The 22051-nt window shown below is 44.7% G+C and overlaps 1 protein-coding gene and 1 long non-coding RNA gene across 15 annotated transcripts; one reads left to right on the plus strand and one right to left on the minus strand.

Moving 5' to 3' along the window:
* The first annotated feature begins 576 nt into the window (after positions 1-576).
* Positions 577-8777, plus strand: LOC119292132. Of its 14 annotated transcripts, none has more exons than XR_005142889.1 (13): positions 584-1261; positions 1416-1794; positions 2167-2694; positions 2779-2822; positions 3372-3428; positions 4047-4749; positions 4908-5029; positions 5133-5189; positions 7049-7166; positions 7490-7556; positions 7876-8001; positions 8083-8228; positions 8400-8777. It is a non-coding gene; the product is annotated as an uncharacterized LOC119292132 (long non-coding RNA). The 14 variants fall into 14 exon arrangements; XR_005142884.1 differs by having other exon boundaries at positions 585-1261; positions 1416-1545; positions 1683-1794; positions 4047-5029; XR_005142885.1 differs by having other exon boundaries at positions 585-1261; positions 1416-1545; positions 1742-1794; positions 4047-5029.
* Positions 8778-12515: 3738 nt separating this feature from the next.
* Positions 12516-14447, minus strand: LOC119294227 (L-gulonolactone oxidase 2-like). The gene is made up of 2 exons (XM_037572459.1): positions 13779-14447; positions 12516-13586 (listed from the first exon to the last, which is right to left on the minus strand). Exons 1-2 carry the CDS (start codon positions 14445-14447, stop codon positions 12516-12518), a joined length of 1740 nt encoding a protein of 579 aa, XP_037428356.1.
* Positions 14448-22051: the final 7604 nt, after the last annotated feature.

Consider the following 22051-nt stretch of genomic DNA (forward strand, 5'->3'; position numbering starts at 1 on the left):
CTGTGCTGAACGCGGAGCTGCCGTACGTTCAGTACTCGATCGGTTGGATGGCAAAGAAGTTCGACTACATCAACCGCCTTACTAAACGCTTCCGCTTATGATCTACGAGGGTACGTAGACACACTCTCCCCTCTCATTGCTATGCATCTCCTTGATAGATCTTGCGCGTGCGTAGATTTTTTTTTGTTTTCCATGCAACATTTCCCAACATGTACATCTCACTATAAGTGAGATATTGCTCCCACATTGAACATATAAACCCTCCTACGCAACCCGCCCTTCGAGCGCCCTCCCCGTGTCAAAGCAATCCTGCACGCACGATTCGTCTCGCTTGTGGTTGTCAGCGTACTTTTTGTCGCGCTGGTGAAGATCCAGATGCCCGTTATTCTATACGCCGTGTAATCGGACTAGGAGCAGCCGACACATGGGCCAGGCTTGCGCGCGGGCCAGCCTCGCAGCGACACAGTGGGCGCGTGCTTCTGTCCGGGTGAAAGGACCACGTCCGCTGCGTCGTGCGAGAGAAAGGCAGCGACCGAGAAAATATCTCCTCTCTCTCCCTCCTTCCCTCCTCTTCTCCAGTTCTCCATGCCGTCGCCGCCGCCGCCGCCTTCTCCTCTTCCCCGTCCCTCACGGCCGCCTCGCCCCCTCCGCCTTCAGCGCCTCCTCCTCCTCCCCTTCCTCTCCTCCTTCCCTGCCTCTGGATCCAGACCACGTGATGCGGACGATGCAGCGCCATGGATTAGTCCTGCTGCAAGAGGTGGCTGGAGAAGATGAGAGGGAGAGAGAGAAGGAAGGAGCGGAGGGAGAAAGAGAGAGGAAAGAGTAGCTGGAGGTGCGTCGGCCGGCGTGCGCGCTGGCAAGGTTGGGCGGGACCTGGCGGTTGGCGGCGGCTCGATCCACTCCTAATCGGGAGCCGAGCCTGCATCTCCGCCACTTCGCCTTGTTTCTCTCTCCACCGCCACCTCTCCTCACCTCTCCTTCCAATGTCGGCCGCCGCCGCCCTCCCCGTACCTCCCCCTCATGGCTCCTCTCTTTATCACCGGCGCCATGGCTGTGCTCGGAGGAGGACCGCCGATGCCAGGTTGACGAGGATGATGAGGTAACTGTTGGCGAGGGCAAAGCGAAGTCGTCAGATCCGTCACCACCGCTATTCTCCTACTCACCACCGCCGCTGTTCTCCTACTCGCCGCCTCCGTCGTCCACATGCTCCTCCTCACGACCATGAAAATTGGCTGAGGTCTAGCCTCCCATCCATACGCAGGTACTCCCCCACTCCCCTCCGTGCCCTCTCTCTGTTAAAATAAGGAAGGGAGCCTATATGTTTCATCTTGTCAATCTTATTTGTCTGTGCATATTAGTATATAGTCACATTCAGAAAAGCTTGACTGCACAGTAACAGAGTTTGTATCTTTTAGTTTTTCAGATTATGCAAGTATATGCTTGGTCTGCATATTAGTACCGGCTAGCAAGCACAGGAACGACGACTTGGATCTAATGACTTGATATTCCAATCCACCGAGAAATCAGTTTTGACTCAAAATGATGGTAAGGTGTCACCAAAAGTGCTTTCTATTCTTCCCATGCACCACACCGTACCAACAAAGGCAAAATTTGTTTGTGTGAAAGCATCTGAACCATTGGCTTATTTGTTTCTCTGGTGAATAAATTGTGTCTGAATGCAGCATGCCTGAACCATGAGCATTATTTGTTTGTCCGCTAAGCAAATTGTGTCTGGATGCAGAAAGTGAAAGCATCAGATTGAGTGATTCTTATCAATTCTTGCGTTGTATGCCTGTAAGTTCGGCGGTAATTCCTATCTATGACGTTGATATGATCTCCCATATACATATTTGACCAGTACTTATTATATGCATATTTAAATAGAAATTTTTATGCCCTTTATTAATAAAATATGATTAATGGCAAAACCTAATAATATAGTTTCATCTTATCGATACAATTTGTGTGTATTGGAGGGGGGGGGGATATATTAGTATAGTCAAATTAGACAAGCTTGACCACATACTAAAATAGGTAGTACACGAGCAGCCCTCTTGAATTATTGGTGCAGAAAGAATGAGATCATCGACAACCACTTTCATTCTGAATTTGAGTTACCTGCTATTACAACAACACAATGAAGTTGCGTCATCAAATGTCATTCAGGTGAGAGAGCTGGCAGGACGAACAAGGAATTTTACAAAACGGTGCTCAGTGAGCTGGGCTCTCCTTCCACCAATATGAATGCCTAGCCTCAAACTTGCCTTACTTTTTTTGGAATTGCTCTTTTTATCTGTTGGATCATTCTTTTGTTTGTAAGAAATTTCTGCATTTTAGTGTAACCTAAATCTGCTCATTCCAGTATTTGTTGATATCAGTAGTGGAATGTTGTCCTTTCCTCTCTCTCTCTTTCTCTCTCTCTCTCTCATTATTTCAGGTCATTAGATTCATGCATTACAGTTAACTGTTTTTAGTGGTGTCATGGTTATATTGGGAAAAGGTGAAACTTTGCTTTCCTTTGGAAGTTTAGTTACAACAGGAGCGTGCATTCTATATATTAAAAAGTTTAAACACCCACCACTACAATATCTTCATAAGAATCTTTTTTCTACAGTTAGCACAAAGAAGATGCTTCTGGCCTACTACATGAACTCGTTCTTGCCGACTTTATCCTCTGTTTATTTGCTCCGCGAGGTAAGATCTTTCTTGCTCGTCTCTTGTTTGATAAAATATCTGTGAGCTGAACCATTCTGTGCTTCATGTTTCCTTGCCGTGTAGGTTGTTTGTTGGTTCGTGGGACGTCTGTGTCGTTAACCAACAAGGTTGGATCTGTTCTGATTCGCTTGGTTGATTAGTGCTTGATGAACAGCTTATGAATCTATGTGTTTGTGCGGCCAGCTTCCTTGTGTATTTGTTTTTTTTGGTTCATCTACCATGCTTGTCGTACTATATATGGTTTTTTTTGCTTCAGATCTCGTCAGGAAAACAACTTTCCTTCTATCTTTACGGTTGTACTGCTGGTTTAGTCCTATGCATACAAGGTCCTCTTCGTGGTTGATTAGGTGCTTGTAGGCCATTGGTTCATGCCCGTGCTTGTATAGTATGGCCTGTTTTCTTACCTTTTGCTAATTCCCAGTAAACTACAAGACTTGCTCAAGTTAGTGCATTAAAAGAAACATATGCAGCAAGTGATAGTTGCTGCTTGCTAATAAAGGAATGATGGCTCCATCAATAGAAAAAAAATATGTAGGTTACAAAATACAGTCAGATATACACCACTTGCTTATTGTTTCTAAACATGCTTGCTTTTTCTTTTATCTTTCATAAACCTCTGATTCCTTTCAGGTTTCCGATTTCCTTTTGTTCTACAGGCGTTGTTATCATTACTTCCTCTCCCCTCGCTGGCTCATCATCTGCTTGCTATCAAGGTTTGTGCTTCCTGTTTGACCTTTGTCTTCTCATACTGCTGTAGTACTACCAAGGCATGGTTGATCTTCTATGGTCTTCAAAGCATGACTTTAACTACTGATACATACACAACTAGATGGATTGGACATTTATGAATGTCATCATTGTATTTATCTTACAAAATGCGTGAATCTAACTAATTACAAGTGAAAACATTTCTTGCCATCGAAGCAGAATGGTAGTTTCCCCTGCATTGTGATAATTAATTTACATCTGCATTATAGTAAGCTCGAAATCCGATAAAGTGTCATCAGAAATGAGCATGGATTAGTTTATGAATAAGAAAGCTTTCTTACTCCAGTGGAGCTTAGTGTCGCAGCAATATCTCGGTTTTGCTTCTCCGCAAGAACTCTAACTATATGTAATAGTGCTATAACTTTCAGCATCGCATAAAGTACATCAAAAGTTGTCCTCAATCACCACTACTATTCTAATTTTCATTGCAGCTTTGTGAAATAAGTTTTGTCATCTCACTGAATGTTAAAAACAATCACGGTACCTTAAGTAAAAGCATAGAACTGCCAAAGTAGCACAGTCCTTTCAAAGTAAAATTCTCACTCACCGTTTTGATTCAGCAGGATTGATTTTCAGATAATATAGGAGTGGATGGTTCTATTCTTCGGTTTTGAATGGCATAACATAAGGAGAGTAGCCTATTGTAAATTTCGCATACTGATCCAGAGTCATCAATCCTTTCGGAGGTGATTCCGTCGCAATCTTGGTTAAGTGTGTTCACTTTGCAGCAATGTCAGCATGGGATCACAATCACTTGATCGAACATATAAATCCAGCTAGAGTACCCGCCATTCCAGCGCCCTTCCCGTCTCAAATTCATCCTGCCCGCTCGATTCGCCTCGCTGGCCCTGGTAAAAGTACTTTTCATCGACCTGGTAAAGATCCAGTTGCTCATTATTTTGTATGCCGCGTAATGGGGCTAGGAGCAACTGATGAGTGGGCCAGGCTTGCGCGCGGGCGTGCTTCTGTCGATGAAAAGCAGGGCCGGATCGCTCGTGTGCTGCGGCCAATCGATCGTGGGGTTGTTAGGGCGTTTTTTACCGTGTTCGTTTGCACCCAGTGGTGGCGCCTCCGCTTCAACCGCGTCTGGCCCCATCTGTCAGTCTCGTGGGTGCGTGGCAGTTTGGTCGTCCTTGGTCATGTGAGCACCTCCGCTCGGTCCGCTGGGTAAAACAGGGTTTTCGGCCTCTACGTGCTGCTAAGCGGGATTGCTTGGCCTCGTCTCGCTGCAGGTGGTCCCTTTCTATCCTTGGTCCCATGCATCGGGTGAGTTGTGTTTCTCTTTAGGTTTCCCTAGAAGTTACAGCGCCTGCGAGAGGTGTTTCTGACCGGGTGCGTGGTTTCCTTCTGCTCTGCTCTGCCTATGTGCCTCGCCTCTCTGCCCACTTCCCCTCGCCTGCGCCTCCTTGTCTTCTCTCATCCAGTCGCCATTGTCGCTTGTCGTAGTTGGTCATTGATAACTAGCGGCTTGCTCGTTGCCTGCTTATCCTGTCGTCGGCTTGTTTCGTCATGGCTCCTCGCGCTGCTGCTGTTGCGTTTGGCTAGGGTGAGTTTCTTGTTTTGTTTGGTCAATTCCTTCTGGCCTCATTGTAGATTGATCTGTACTGACTTGTTCTTGTCTGTTCCTTCTCCTTTCTTCTTGTTTGCAGGGCTGCTGCGTCTGCTTTGTTGTCTGCCTGCGCGTTTGCTTGTTCTTTCTTTGTGAGGTGAGGTTTTGCCTGCTCCCCTGCTTCTCATCTGCTCGATGAAATGCGTGACTGGGTTTTTGCCGGTCTGAGATCGTTCCTTTGTTTTCCTAGACATGGATGAGTGTTTGCCATGTTAGATCTGTTGTGCGATGCTTCTAGGAGATGATTTTACATATGTTTCTATGCTTTGGTTGCTGTGGTTCCTACACCTAGGGATTGGCTCTGTTAGTGTAAGTCTGTTTTAGTTGTGTTCTTGCCTTCGTCTCGGTTATGGTTATGCCTAGGTTTGCATGGCCATGGGGTCTGTTGCAGGTGAATTCTATTTGTGTTTGTTCCTCAGCTATCTATGCTTTAATGCTGCTGTGCATCTGGTTTAATTCTCCTGCCTCTTTGACTGGAGCTTGTTGTTGTTCATTAAATTTTTGTCTGCTCTTGTTAGGCATGTGTGTGCTACGGTTGTCATCCTTCTTTGTCTTGTTCCTGTTTGTTTGGTCTAGGGTCTACTCTGGCTGTCTTCATTCATATATTTATTTACAACAACAACAACAACAACAAAGCCTTTAGTCCCAAACAAGTTGGGGTAGGCTAGAGGTGAAACCCATAAGATCTCGCAACCAACTCATGGCTCTCGCACATGGATAGCAAGCTTCCACGCACCCCTGTCCATAGCTAGCTCTTTGTCGATACTCCAATCCTTCAGGTCTCTCTTAACGGACTCCTCCCATGTCAAAATCAGTCGACCCCGCCCTCTCTTGACATTCTCCGCACGCTTTAGCCGTCCGCTATGCACTGGAGCTTCTGGAGGCCTGCGCTGAATATGCCCAAACCATCTCAAACGATGTTGGACAAGCTTCTCCTCAATTGGTGCCACCCCAACTCTATCTCGTATATCATCATTCCGGACTTGATCCTTCCTCGTGTGGCCACACATCCATCTCAACATACGCATCTCCGCCACACCTAACTGTTGAACATGTCGCCTTTTAGTCGGCCAACACTCCGCGCCATACAACATTGCGGGTCGAACCGCTGTCCTGTAGAACTTGCCTTTTAGCTTTTGTGGCACTCTCTTGTCACAGAGAATGCCAGAAGCTTGGCGCCACTTCATTCATCCGGCTTTGATTCGATGGTTCACATCTTCATCAATACCCCCATCCTCCTGCAACATTGACCCCAAATACCGAAAGGTGTCCTTCCGAGGTACCACCTGGCCATCAAGGCTAACCTCCTCCTCCTCACAGCTAGTAGTACTGAAACCGCACATCATGTACTCGGTTTTAGTTCTACTAAGCCTAAACCCTTTCGATTCCAAGGTTTGTCTCCATAACTCTAACTTCCTATTTACCCCCGTCCGACTCTCGTCAACTAGCACCACATCATCCGCAAAGAGCATACACCATGGGATATCTCCTTGTATACCCCTTGTGACCTCATCCATCACCAATGCAAAAAGATAAGGGCTCAAAGCTGACCCCTGATGCAGTCCTATCTTAATCGGGAAGTCATCGGTGTCGACATCACTTGTTCGAACACTTGTCACAACATTATTGTACATGTCCTTGATGAGGGTAATGTACTTTGCTGGGACTTTGTGTTTCTCCAAGGCCCACCACATGACATTCCGCGGTATCTTATCATAGGCCTTCTCCAAGTCAATGAACACCATATGCAAGTCCTTCTTATGCTCCCTATATCTCTCCATAAGTTGTCGTACCAAGAAAATGGCTTCCATGGTCGACCTCCCAGGCATGAAACCAAACTGATTCATATATTTATTTCTGAAGAACAAAGATATTGCGAAAGACTGCTCGGTAAGAGGCGAACCCATGAGCTTGTACGCCTTTGCTTACGTTCGTTTGCTTTTTCATGTGTTGCAGGTCTTCCTCTGCGATGTCTGGCTGCCTGATCGGCTAATTTTGTCACTCCCAGTTTGCCAAGTTTCTGCTGTGGTTCAGTTCACGTGACGCCTTGCACCCTGCCTTTCTTCTTGCCAAGGTTCCACCTCCTTCACTGCCTTTTCCTTTGCTGCACAACTTTAAAATTTAGTCTTTATGTTGGTTCTAACCATGTGTGTTACGTGCGTTGTGTCGTCTCGTGTTTTTGTTTACTATTATCTATTGTTGATTGTTCCTTATGGCTGCCTTTGCTGTTTACTCTCGGGTGTTCTTTTCTGTTCATAATTCTGCCATTACTTTGCATGTCCAGGATGCCTGCTGTAGTGCCTTTTACTATATTAAGACACATGCTTCACTGTTAAACATCCCAACTGAAAACACAGCCAGATAAACCAGCTTAATTATTCTACTACTTCTTTCCAGATGACAGCAGTTAAACAAGAAGAAGCAGACACAACCAGTGATATCAGCGGTAGACAAATTACCCATGGTAATGCTCAAAAATATACTTATGATTGTTTCTACATTGGAAAGAATGTTTCTTCTTCTTCACTAATGCATGCTATTTGATTGGTCCTTTTTTATCACTTATGCATGCAAGTTGATCAACTATCTAATAAAGCAAACTTCTTTCGGGGTCCAGTAGGTGTTCTGTTTGCTATTCATTAATGCTTTGATTTACACGATAAATAGCATTTTCTGTTTTCACTAATACACACAAGCTAAATAGCCATCCAATTAAATGAGCTGTGTTTTCAAATTCAATAGGTCTTTTGTTTGTTTATGTTGTCATCTATTTGCTATCACAGCCGAACCACTGTGTCGCAAGCACAATAAGCCATTCGAGTATATTCATCGCCCACGCAAAGCAGGTTCAATCCAAAAGTTCAAAGGCAAGAAAATCCAACTAAAGCCTGGAAAGTACATTCTCCGTGGTAAGAGCTACATTACTCTTCTCATTGCAACAACTCTGGCAACAACTGCTAAATGATATAACTTTATACAATTTAACATAGGTGAGCCTTGCATCCACTACTTACATGAGTTTAGTCGCCACATTGTGGGCGCAACATAGTTAAGCTCTACAACCATAATGTTTGTAGACTGTGAAAGATCATCCGCAGCACCACCAGAGACATTTGCAACAAACGACAAAAGAATGGTAATCCTTTGCAATTGCTCTGTCCTATTTCATACAATAGCATGGTATAAAATGATATACTCCGTAGTAACTAATCTTTATTGTTATAGTACTTTAGCATTACCTTTTCTACGGGTTCCCTTTTCCCATACATGGATGCTGACCACGGTGAACTGTCAATCACAACTGTAGACGGGACTACCGCTGTCACAACCGCTTTATCAAGGGTGTTTGACAAAAGAGCCACCATTGGCTGGAGAACTTCTTCCCTCAGGCACACATGAGCAAAGGGCAAGCATATGCTTTCGCCTTCAAATGCACTTCCAAGGGACTGCGCCTGATCGTCTACTCAATATAAGCAAGTTGCAAGAGCCGCTTGTTATATAACTTAATGTTAGTATAAATGCCTACCAAGACTTTGTGTTTATCATCCTTTTAGATCTTATGTAATCCCTTAAGACCATCCTGCATGTTTAACTATCGGCTATTTCTTGCTTAGACTGTTGTGTTGTATGCTTTTAAAACAGCAATGATAAAAGAAATATATGCTCACTCTCCCAATACTTGACTTATACTCGGCCTTTGCGCCATTGGCGCAACGGGTCATCTAGTAAAACTAAGAGGTGAGTGTATGTCTCCCTTGTTGCGAGATGGACACATTACCTCTAAATGGGTCAGGCCCAACACGCTATGACACCTTTCAACGAGTCTACGCAAAGCCGCGAACGTACGAGCAATTTATGTTTTTCTTCTCACTTCTCCCCTTTTTTGTTAAATTCTGAAATTTTATGAAAAGGTATTAAGACTTTTTTTTACTAGAAATCTCTGATATGTATGAACATTTGTTCTCTTTTCTATCATAATACAGCAGGCAAGACCCCTACTGTATCTCGTTTTTCATTAATAAATGGGTATGTTCAAATGTGTGGTTGTTTTATTACAAAGGAATTCATACTTTATCTAGCCATGCTTGCATCCCATCCTTTAGACTTGGTTTGGCCTTTCTCATCACGAGTTGGAAACTTTCCTTGAAAGCACATTGGTTCAGATTCAGATCTTTGTGGTTAATGATGATAAAATTTCTGCGATTCCATCTGCTCCAGCATCATGTGATTAGTGCTGGATATATTAGCACATTTTTTATTAATCTAATCCACAAGTAAATAATAAACATGGCATTCATAGTATGCAACTCATACCGATACCTAAACATATGAGCACATAAGGAACATAGAACCAAATCAACCATGTAAAATGCATATACGACTAGCACATGAACGAGTAAGTAGGGCATGAACAAGTCATGCCCTCTGCTAGAGTAGGCTAGGGCCGTCGCGGTACCAGCAGCTTTGGCTTTCTCCGCAACCTTCTTGGCAGTGTCTTCTCCAGCAATGGCGTTGGTGTTGGGGGAGTAGTGGAAGAAGAGGATGAGGATGGACACGAACCGGGAGCAGTCGCACCGAGGCGCTCACCAAAAACCTTATCGCCCTTCTCCCTGGTACAGGATCTCAAAGGACGTGGCTCCAGAGGCCTGCTCTCCCGTCTGTCCGTGCATGCGGACGGGATGTGATCACTGGAGGTAGGTCAGTGAGAGGAACAGTGCATGACAACAAGGGTTGTGCGAGGAGGGAGTGAGTGTGTTGGTTGCACTGCCCAGCGCATCCAATATATGTGTCGTCAGGTAGGGAAGCAAACGGCCTACGGTCCAACGTCTCGGACAGTGTCACATCCGTTAGTGTCTTGTTAATTAATCTAAGATTAATTAAGTGTTCGTGACCGGCAAGATAGAGCACACACATAGGTCTGAGCTCATCTCAGCTCACTCATGACGTGCGGGCGAGGCGAGGCGGGTGGCGGAGGAGGAGCACACGTGTACCACTCCTCTTCTCAAGACCCCAATGGCTAGTGGAAGAGCAACTCTTATAAAGGAGTCTCAACTCTCCTCAACTTTGGAGGTGGTACTAAACTTTCCACCAGTTGTCATACACCTACATGGGCCTTAGAGATTAACCATTAATCATTGTCTTATATGGGCCAATGCCCATCTATAATTTAACATTGAACACCTCTCTGAAGCAACTGAAATTCATTATGTTTCTGCCATTGATCAACATCTGAATAATATCTAGAGTAGATCAGTGTTCCATTCCATCCCAAGATATAGCCAGAAGTTTTCGCTGAAATCACATCTAAAGAACAGTTGCATAAGATCCTCAGTGCAAGCTTCATCACATAGTACACATTCATAACTATGAATATGAAAGCTTTCCCCCCACATAAGTTCTCTAGTGCTTAATCTGTATTGTATGAGAAGCTAGAAGAACAACCTCTGTTTAAGTGAAACAGAGGATTTTCAGACCCAGTGAAAAGGTGCGGTAGCTTTTTAAGGATTGCCAATGAGAGTGTTATAAACCTCCCTATTTGAATATTTGGTATGCTGTCCTCAACATTTCCATATGTCTGGAGTGAGATCCATGTATAGGCTTTTGATTGAAATATGTAGCTCATGATATTGCTGGAGGGGAATAGTAGATATTGGAAGATGAAACATATTATAAAAGTTGTTTTGTGTCTATTCATATTCTTTATCACTGAAATGCCATTCTCCTTGGCATAAGAATGTAGCTAACCAAACTTATCAGCAAATTTGTTTTCACATGCCAAGAAAGTTCGCGCACTTTTAGTGAAGTGTTTATGGCATTTGGCAAAATATTCTTAGCGTTCAAGGAAATGTTAAAGACATTCAATAAATTTCCACACCTTTAATTTTTTATATTCTTGACAATAATTATAAATATTCGTGAAATGTAAAAAGGGGGTGCAATGAAAAATGTCGATAACAAATAAAATATGTTCACGATGTATTGTAAAAGACATTAAGTGTGCATTTAACAAGTGTTTAATATACATTTAAAATGTTTAACGTGTATCTGAAAAATGTTCAATGTGTTTGAAAAAATTTCAACGTGTATTTGAGAAAATGTTATTCAAAAATGAAAAATAAAACCCAAAATAGAAAAATCGGAAAGAACCCGATTAAACCTCTAAAATAATATAGAAAAGGAAAATAAAACACCCGAATGGAACCTTGGCCAAAGCCGCACTAAACCGACATTAATACCTCCACCTCGTCGACTATTTGGCCATGTCCCTAAAAATATTTGCCATAAGTGAGTGTTACATCCGCCTTAAAATAGCGCGAGAGCTATTTTCTCACCTAGTGTGTGACTGTGTACCGTCTTGTAGTAGGCGATCATTAGGATGGGCGGCCCAATATAATGCGTTTAGTGAGTGGTTCTGCACCGGTTTGTGGAATCTTCCATCGGTTTTGGGAATGTTCCATAAGTTTTTCTTTTCTCTTTTCTGTGTTTTTCTTTTTAGTTTTCATTAGTTTTTATTTTGGTTATTTATTTATGTTTTTATATTCATTTCTTATTTCCCTTTTTGTTTCAAATAGATGTCTACTTTTTATACCTTTTTATTTTTCCTATACACGTTAAACATGTGTTTGACGCACATCGAACATTTTTCAAATACATGATGACCATTTTTAAAAATATATGTTTGATCTTTTTTGGAATAATTATAAAAAAAATTCAAATATATTTGAAACACTTTTTCGTACATGTTGAGCATTTTAATTACACACGAGACATTTTTCAGATACAGCTTGACCATTTATTTAAAATACATGATCAACAGTTTTTCATATACACGCTGAACATTTTCTGAATACACATTTTACAAATTTCATATACATACTGAATATTTTTTGATACACATTGAAATTTTTCCAAATATATGATGCATACTTTTTCAAATACATGTTAAACATTTTATAAATATGTTAAACATTTATTTTGAATGGTGCGTACAAATTGTTTACATTGCATGAACATTTTTTAGATGTGTGGATATTTTTTAGATATGCACCCCTTTCTACATTGATAAATTCTACAAAACAATTGATTGGCCGACGTAAAAGTGCGTGCAAGAAAAGCAGATCAGCCTGTCAGTTAGCAAATAATTTTAAGATTTTTCCCCATGCAACCATTCTAATTAACTTGGGGGGTGGAATGCATTGTCAAAGGACAACAGAACAAAGTTACACCAAAATATAAACCGAAATGGAAAACACCAGTGTATCAAACCAATCAACAATCATACCGGTGAAGGAACAATTTCTCATAGGACACTTTTAATTATCGCCATGGGGCACACATAAACCTGACAAGCAAAAGCATAATGTTCACAAAAGTATTCAAAGACATGCAGCAGAAATAATTTCAACGCAACCATCTAAACACATCAGATGGGTTGCAACGAGCAGACCCTCGCCTCCGTGTACACCTTCCCAGGCCGGCAATAGTAGCCCTGCTCCGGTGCACAATGCGAGTCTTCTGAGCAGACGCAAAGTCCCTCAATGGCGCAACCCTTCTCGACAATTATCGGGCTCCCATTAATGCCAAGCACCTGGTCACTCCATTCGCTGGAGAAGATCCCATCGGGGTCGTACCTTCCTTTCACCTCTAGGAACTTGTCGGCCTTGGGGTACTTGGCAATGACACCTTCAAAGGCAAAGTTGCGATTTTTGCCCCAGTGAGGGATGGCACCATATTTGTGTAGCGCCATCTGTTGGAGCTCGTCGAGCACACCAGAGTATGGGTTGGGCTCACCCTTGGTGTAACTCCGGTAGTAGGTAATATCAAAGTCGACCGAGTCCTCCGGCTTGCCGAGGTAGGCAGAAGATGCCTTGATATAGCGGAGGAGAATACCCAAACCGGCGTCGATTCCGCAGAAGGCCTTCGGGTTTTTGTTACGGAGCTGCTTCATGTCGGCGATGAATGCTGATACCCTAGAGAGCGCGATGCTGTAGGCATTGTTGTAGAAGAAGGTTCCCCGGATGCGGGGATCCCACGGACACGTAGTGAGGAGTGCGTCTTCTGGGCTGTCGAGACACAAACCGGATGCTTGGATGCGGTGTTGGAATCCTACCACCGGGTACCCCATGAACAAGCTGCCGTTGTTTGTAAAGCCGTATGCTGCCTTCTCAAACAGCGATGCAGACGTGGGTGCCTCCTTGCACCGAGCGACGGTGTTGTTCTTCTTCTCAAGAAGCTCGTGCATGACTCTGCCGCTGATGAGGTCGGCCGTCGGACTGGATCGCATGGCTAGGTAGTCATTGAGGCCGTTACCCACTGACATGATGGCCACACGATCGTCCTTGCGGTAAATGACATTGCGCTGCTGTGGCAGCCATGCCATATCGTCAAATTCATGGAGGCCACCCCACACGACGGCCTGCTCTGCCATGTCAGAGTCATTGCGTTTCACGAATGTCACCGACCGCTTGAACATCGGCTCCAAGGCCAGTGTAACCTGCACATATCAGTAAAAAAAGATTAGCTTTTTTGGAGAGAAACAACTAATTAGTTAATTAACTTGTGCACAAAGAGAGTAACAATTCTTCCGTTTGGTTTTAACAATTCTTGAACACGGCATATGTGGGCAACCTAATAAAACGAAGAGAATATAGTATATGCATGCAAAGGCATTTCTTGAGCCACGTACCTGGGAAACGACGCCCAGGACGCCGAGGGAGACCTTGGCCGCGTCGAGGTCAGGATGGTCGGCGCAGAGCTCCCGTACCACCGCGAACCCTTGGCTCTCCGGCGCCGGCGTGACCATCCTCATCCCGACCACGTACTCGTGCACGGCGCCGCCCTTACCCTTGAGCGAACTGCCGTGCGCGCCCGTGGCCAGCAGGCCTCCGATGGTGAGCCCTGACCAGTACGGCGAGTGCGGCAGCGCGAGCCCTGCCTCGGCGGCCGCCTGGATCAGGTCGCGGAGCACCATTCCGCTTTCTACCGTCATCAACCCCTTGGCGACGTCGACGCTTACCACCCGGTTGAGCCGCTCCGTGCTTATGATCGTGCCGTCGCGGCCGCCGGGGCAGGCCAGCTTGGGGAAGCTGTGGGAGTGCTTGGTGGCCACCTTCACCTTGCGCTTGGCCGCCACAGCGGCCGCCACGGCCGCGACTAGCTCCTTCTCGGTGCGCGGGAAGATGGCGTTGGCCGCGCGGCAGACGGTGCGGTCAGGGAAGGAGCTGTACGCGTTGGAGATAGTGCAGTCCGACGTGCCGTGGGCACAAACCACGGGCTCCGGCGGAGGGCTCGAGTCAGCGAGGCCGACAAGCAGGAGCACCATGAGGAGAACCGTAAGCACCCGGCCACCCTCCATTGCTCAGCTCTTGCAAGTCCGTCCTTGCAACTACTAATAACTAGATGATACCCCGCGCGTTGCTGCGGAATACCATAGTTTATTTGACGTGTGAATTTTAGCCTGATTGTCGGTTCACATTACATGACTCGAACGGTAAAAAAACTCCAAGTAACATATCATTTGCTTCAACACAACATCATCAAACAAAACTAACCATTTCTAGGAGGCCATTCCATCATCCGTACATTGCAATGGGAACAAATAAGGTAATATAAGTGGACCAAAAGGGAATAAAACCAAAGTGTCTCCTATCCAACTTTCTTGTACCGAGTAACAAAAGAAGGATAGAAGCAGTTAGATAAGAATCAACATTTTTTGTTACAACATTTTAGTCAACAATATAATACACATCTTCGAGGTTTGCAAATAAGATGACTCCACTTTTAAGGCATGCCAACACTGGATGGAAAACCATAATAGAACGTAAGCTTCCCAAACGCGACCAGGGTTACACTCTGTTCCGCTCTGTTAAGAAAGTTGCTGTTCATGGCATTAACCATACGCTCAAAGAAATAGTTGCAGTTAAGCAGCTCATGCTCTGTCGACCAGAGGGTGAGAGCGGGAGCTATAACCACATCACCAAACGTAAATGGAGTTGAAACAGAGAATAGGTACGTACACCTACATGTGTGATTTACCACATCCTAGAATTCAGTAGGTTCAGAGGAGGACAGTGCTCTGGCGGGAGCATGCCAGATCAGACGGAGCAGAAGAAAACATAGAGGAACTGTGCTACGAACCCACAGAGATTAGTAGCAATCGCTTTGTGTCACACAAAGGATTCAGTCACAAGAACACATAGTTCTGTAGATGAGAAGAGGGTTAAGCGGAGATACAGAGTAGCGGATAGGAAGAAGATAGACGGACAAAATATTCTTTTACCCTCCTTATCCCCTCAGGTTAGCCTTAGTTTTTGCTTAAGAGGGGCACGTCCGGTAGATGGGCCAAGCCGGTCACGCGAGCGCCGGCTACCTGCTGGGCTTGACTGAGTCAGCTTCTAGGAGAGGCCTTGGTCTTGGCTGGCCCACATGGCAGGTGCGTAGCAAACTGATTCCAAGAAGAAGAAGAAAAAGAAGCTACAACTCCCTGGGTCGAGGAAGATGTAGCGCCCAGGCGGTGCCTTGGTCAGTTGTTGTAGCCCAGAAGTCCGTTGTTGTAGCCCTCGGCGAGCCTCTTGATGCACCAGAGGTCCTCGATGCCGAGGCGTGATCAGTGCGTCACGCCGGCGCGGACGGGCTCGAGAGTAGCAACCTCGATGGCCCACCACCCCGCAGCCACAATGTTCGGCCATGTTCTGCGCGCACCAGCCTATGGCGCCCCCGGCCTATTGCGCCGCCCAGACCGTACAGGAAACCGAGCGGTGCGAATAGGATTGGGTTGGAGGATATACGGAGCCACGGAGCCACGTCGCTGCCCGCCATCGCCGACGTAGCCGCCGGTACTACCCCCGACGGCGGAGGCAAACCCTAGAGGAGGCTGAGCTCTGTTCTGTCCATCGCTTCGGAGGAGTGCGATGGGGAATTGGAGACATAGCGTCCACCTTAATGTGGGATTCCTGGCATGAAGGGCCGACCTTTCGACTTGAGGACGGTTTGCATTCGCTTCCGCTTCTGCTTCTGTGGGTCGTGAGAGGGAAGAGTTAACGCGAGGGTTGTGGAGCACAGGGATCAATTCTTAGCTGTAGATCTGAGCCATCCGTGGTGATCAAACGGTTGATAGCATTTGTGATGACGTGGACGCACGAGAACACAGGAAAATCAGGTAGTGGGGGGCTTCCATTTAGATATAGAAGATGTCTTGAGATGCTAGCTACGTAGTACTACTTTATATAGCTAGCTCACGGCACGGCACGGTATGCAGCACATTCCTCCCTAGCGGAACACGTAACCATATCTAGAAAGTCAATGGATTGCTCACAAACGCAGCATATGATTAGATGGATGAAGATTATCTATCTCCGGTGGGTCAGGGTCACTACTACGGAACAGGCAAGCAGTGGCGGGCGCAGACAACCTACCAGTCGGTGCGTGCTTTTTTTGGAACAAACGGCCCAAATGTTTTTACCCAATATTGATGGCTTTATGCTTCGCCTTGTATTGCATGCATGCATGTGGTGTTAGTTGTGCGCACACGCTATGCAGAGCTCGCGTGTAAATTCGTCACAAATGCACCATCTTGATGCAGCTGCCACATAATACATTTTAGGGGATATTATTCATAATTCAAAACATTTTAAGCAAGGAGTGTAAAATACGTGTGCATTATTGCTCTCCTTCCAGAGGTCAAAGCTAGGATCAATCCATCATCAGCAAGTTATGACTAGTTTTTGGTACTACTAACTAAGCCTGAAACGCCGTTTTATCTTTTGAGACGGAGGAGAAGATTGTACCAGTGTAAGACTACGTACACTCATTCCCTGGACGAATCATATCCCACCACCAATCAACGAGCTGACCGCGAAGATAGTGCAGATGGGACGTTATACTCGTGAAGACTATGAGATTTTGAATGCAAAAGCAAGCCGCGCGCGGGCGAGTATAATAGCAGTGGCCAAGACATTATTAATTCTCCCCTTGATTATATATATACCTCTAGGCCAATTATCCTTTAGGCCTTGTTCGGTTTGGAAGGGTTTGAAGAGGTTTGAAAGGGATTGAAGGGGATTAAATCCCTTGCAAGTCAAAATCGTTCTCAAACCTTCTCAATCCCCTTCAATCCCTGTGGCAAAGGGATTAACCGAACATGGCCTTAGGAAATCAGGGGCAAGATGTGCCACATATTGACAGCCCACAAGTCAACTCGCATGTTGCTAACAACTCATCTAGCTTGGGTTGTCGTCCCCAATCGTCGATTCACATTCAACTACTTTTGATTGAAACCTTTCAACTGAAGATGTAGAACTTCCTACAAAGGGCTCATTCAATTCGGATGATATTAGAGGATTCCTACAGGGATTTCCACCCACGGAAATTTCTCCTATCCTATCATTCCTTTTAAAGGAATAGAGGTACTATATTCATTATGGTTGTGTCTGTATACTAGTGCAAATTCGATTATTAAGCCTCCCAAACGTACAACATGTCTACATAATATGATCTCAATCTATGTCATAAGAGCATCTACAGCTGGACTCGGCAAATCTGACCCATCAAATGCCCGCAGATGCCGGGCATTGACCGGTCACGTCTCAAATTAGTCACTTTGCATCCATCTCGTACTTCTCCTTCTCGACCTCATCCATATAGGCGAACATCTCCGCCTCCTCCGCGGCCTCTTGCGCCTTCATCTCCTGCCGGCGACGACGTCTTACCTCCGCAGCCGACTCCGACCGGAGGGAATCGAGGATGGCCTGCTGCTCCGCCTGCAGATCTCCGTCGCCAGCGTCCCCCACATCCTCCTCCTCCGGCTCATCCCCCCCTTCTCCTCCTCCTCCGGATCCACTTCATCCGGAGGTAGCCCCGGGACGATCCGGGCTTCGCGCACAGCGCAGATCTGCTCAAGGAGCTCGAGCCGGCGCTCCGGGGTCAGAAAGGGCTCGCTCCTCACCCAGTGGCGTGAGGGGCATGGCTACTAGGCAGACGGGTGGAGTGGAAAGTGGTGGTGGCGGACAGGAGGAGGAAAATGTGGATGGATGGTAGGGTTTCGGTGCCGCCGGTCGACTTAAATAGCCGGGCAATGCACTACGCGGCCCGCCGGAGCTGCGCCACGCGGCGCCACCGGTCCGACGGAGGAGGCGAGCTTCAGACTCCCGGGTTTGAGGGCGTTTCCGGCTGGGACCCCTTCGCCAGTCCGACATGGCGGGCCTGCCCAGGGGCGCCCATATCCGCCCCATGCATATTTGTGTTGGATATGGGAGTGCCGTTCAGCCCGGGCGTTTGATACCCATTTGAGGCGTCCGTCTGGGTTGATAAAACATGACCGGTCAGTGACCAGGCAGCCCGCCCGGGCGTATGAGGCAAGTTTGAGAGCCATGTCTATCAAGTGTTTTCAGCATCATACTTGTGGTGATGATGACTCTAATTCCCTTGAGAACGTTTACTACTCAAGCACTATTCACGTAGTTTACTCTCTTTACTTTTCTGTCTTTTATTTCTTGTTTGTAGTTTAGTAAACACTATCCTTTTATTTGTCTTCCTAGCAACTTACTATAATAGGCTATCTCCAAACTATGGTTTGGGTGCATACGTAGCTACGTAAGTGATAGCGTAGTTGCGGGATTTGTAATTCCTTCCTATTTGCTCGCCGTGGGTTCGACACTTCATTTATCATGAAAGTGCTAGAACAGTCCTGTGCACTTGCATGTCATCAAGCATTTTCTGGCACTGTTCCTGGGGAGCATAGCACTTGGTTATTGCTTACCCGCTTGCATATAGTTTATTATGATTGTTGCTACTTAACAAAAAATACCAAAAAATGACTTGCTTTCAGATGTCTTCTGCAGGAATTAGAATGGCTACAAGAATACTCCCTCTGTCCGAAAATACTTGTCATCAAAATGAATAAAAGAGGATGTATCTACATGTATTCTAGTTCTAGATACGTCCATTTTTATCCATTGTGATGACAAGTATTTTCGGACGGAGGGAGTACATTTTAGGGGATATTATTCATAATTCAAAACATTTTAGGCAAGGAGTGAAAATACGTGTGCATTATTGCCCTCCTTCCAGAGGTCAAAGCTAGGATCAATCCATATCAGCAAGATATGACTAGTTTTTTTTTTTGGCGGGAAAAGATATGACTAGTTTTTGGTACTACTAACTAAGCCTAAAACGCCGTCTTATCTTTTGAGACGGAGGAGAAGATTGTACCACTGTAGACTATGTACACTCATTCCTTGGAAGAATCATATCCCACAATGAGCTGACCGCGAAGATAGTGTGACGTCATACTCATGAAGACTGTGAGATTTTGAATGCAAAAGCAAGCCACGCGCGGGCGAGTATAATAGCAGTGGCCAAGACATTATTAATTATATATGCACCTTTAGGCCAATTATCCTTTAGGGAATCAGGGGCAAGATGTGCCACATATGGGCATGACAGCCCACAAGTCAACTCGCATGTTGCTAACAAGTCATCTAGCTTGGGTTGTCGTCCCCAATCGTGGATTTACATTCAACTACTTTTGATTGGAACCTCTCAACCAAAGACGTAGAACTTCCTACTAAGGGTTCATTCAATGCGGATGATATTAGAGGATTCCTACAGGGATTTCCACCCACGGAAATTTCTCCTATGTTATCATTCGTTTTAAAGGAAGAGAGGCACTATATTTATTATGGTTGTGTCTGTATACTAGTGCAAATTCGATTATTAACCCCCCAAACGTACAACATGTCTACATAATATGATCTCAATCTATGTCATAGTTTCTCGTAATGCTTTGACTGATCAATTACATATGTTTATAGTCTTATTTATGTCTTTGCCTAATGAGAAATACTAGTCCCTTTCGTCCCATAATATAAGTGCTTTTTACCATACACTAGTGTAAAAATGCTCTTATATTGTGGGATGGAGGGAGTACTTGTTAACCTATAAACCTGGTCTAATTTCCACATAAGAAAACACTTTTACAATACCTCTCCGTCATACAAAGTGACAAATCTCAGTCTCGATCCATGCCAACTCAACAGACACCTTTGAAGATACCTGTAGAGCACAATTATGATCACCCAGTTACGTTGTGACATTTGATGGCACACAGGGCATTCCTCCGGAGTATGGGAGTTGCATGATCTCATGGTCGAAGAAACATGTATTTGACATTAAGAAGCAGTAGCAATAAACTGAACAATCATATGCTATGCTAACGGTTGGGTCTTGTCCATCACATCATTATGATCCCATTATCAAATGACAACTCATGTCTATGGTTAGGAAACCTTAACCATCTCTGATCAACGAGCTAGTCTAGTAGAGGCTCATTAGGGACACGGTATTTGTTTATGTATCCACACATGTATTTAAGTTTCCGGTCAATACAATTCTAGTATGAATAATAAATCTTTATCATGATTAGGAAATATAATAATAACAACTTTATTATTGCCTCTAGGGCATATTTCCAACGGTCTCCCACTTGCACTAGAGTTCATAATCTAGATTACATAGTAATGAATCTAACACCCATGGAGTCTTGGTGTTGATCATGTTTTGCTCGCGGAAGAGGCTTAGCCAACGTGTCTGCTATATTCAGATCCGTATGTACTTTACAATTTTTTATATCTCCATCCTCAACATATTCACAAATGGAGTTGAAGCGTCGCTTGATGTGTTCGGTTTTCTTGTGAAACCTGGATTCCTTCGCTAAGACAATTGCTCCAGCGTTGTCACAAAAGATCGTTATTGGATCCGATGCACTGGGTATTACACCCAAATCCACTACTAGGAAAAAGCCTAGTAGTAGCGCGGGTTTAATGCATACAAATAGCGCGGGACCCGGTGTTACTAGTAAGGCTCTATAGCTACTTCTTAGCAATAGCGCCGGTAATACATGTTACTGCTAAGACGTATAGCCGTAGCGTGTATAATTTCAAGCGCTATTGCTAATCTAACTATTAGTAGTGTGCTTCCAATCTAGCGTTACTAGTATTCTGTTTTCCATATTTTTTTTTCATTTTTAGTGTATTTATACGCCGTTATACAAATTTTGATACAGTACCAATTAAGAGGTTGTTATATCATTATGTCCATGATGAATTAATATATCATTGTGAGGAAGAAACATGGATTAGATTCATTTGGATGAATCAAAAGTTGAATTAGGACGACGATCCTACTAATTCAACTTTTGGTCATTTTTGATCCATCCACATGAACATTGTCCGCGTTTCTTCTACCAATGATATAATAACTAATCATGATCATAATAACAAATCATAATGATAATCATGATCAACATCATCATCATATTAATATAAAAACCCTTGCATCATATCATCACCAACAACACTAGCTAATAATCATCATAGTCATTACCACCAACACTATTTAATCATCATAGTCATAGTGTAGCTATCTAATCACCACCAACACTAGCTAATAATAATAATCATAGTCATTACCACCAACACTAGCTATTTAATCATCATAGTCATAGTGTAGCACATCATCATCTTCAAACTCATTCTAGCTAGCTAATCACTCATGCTGACCTCTCCCTCAGGTAAAATAGCATAAAACATGTGTAGCACTCTTGCTTCATCATATTGGAGAATGCAGATGAACCTGTCTCCTAATTGTGGGTTGCGCTTCTAATTGTTGCCCCCTAATACTTCTCTGTCACGATCCTTCATAATTTTGCTCCAATCTTTGACTATTAAGACTTGCTCGCTTCGAGAAATCATGAATGCACTCATGTGCATGTTGGGGAACGTAGTAATTTCAAAAAATTTCCTACGCACACGCAAGATCATGGTGATGATATAGCAACGAGAGGGGAGAGTGTTCGTCCACGTACCCTCGTAGACCGTAAGCGGAAGCGTTAGCACAACGCGGTTGATGTAGTCGTACGTCGTCACGATCCGACCGATCCAAGCACCGAACGTACGGCACCTC

This window comes from Triticum dicoccoides, chromosome 4B (assembly GCF_002162155.2).
Source record: "Triticum dicoccoides isolate Atlit2015 ecotype Zavitan chromosome 4B, WEW_v2.0, whole genome shotgun sequence".
Classification (NCBI taxonomy): domain Eukaryota; kingdom Viridiplantae; phylum Streptophyta; class Magnoliopsida; order Poales; family Poaceae; genus Triticum; species Triticum dicoccoides.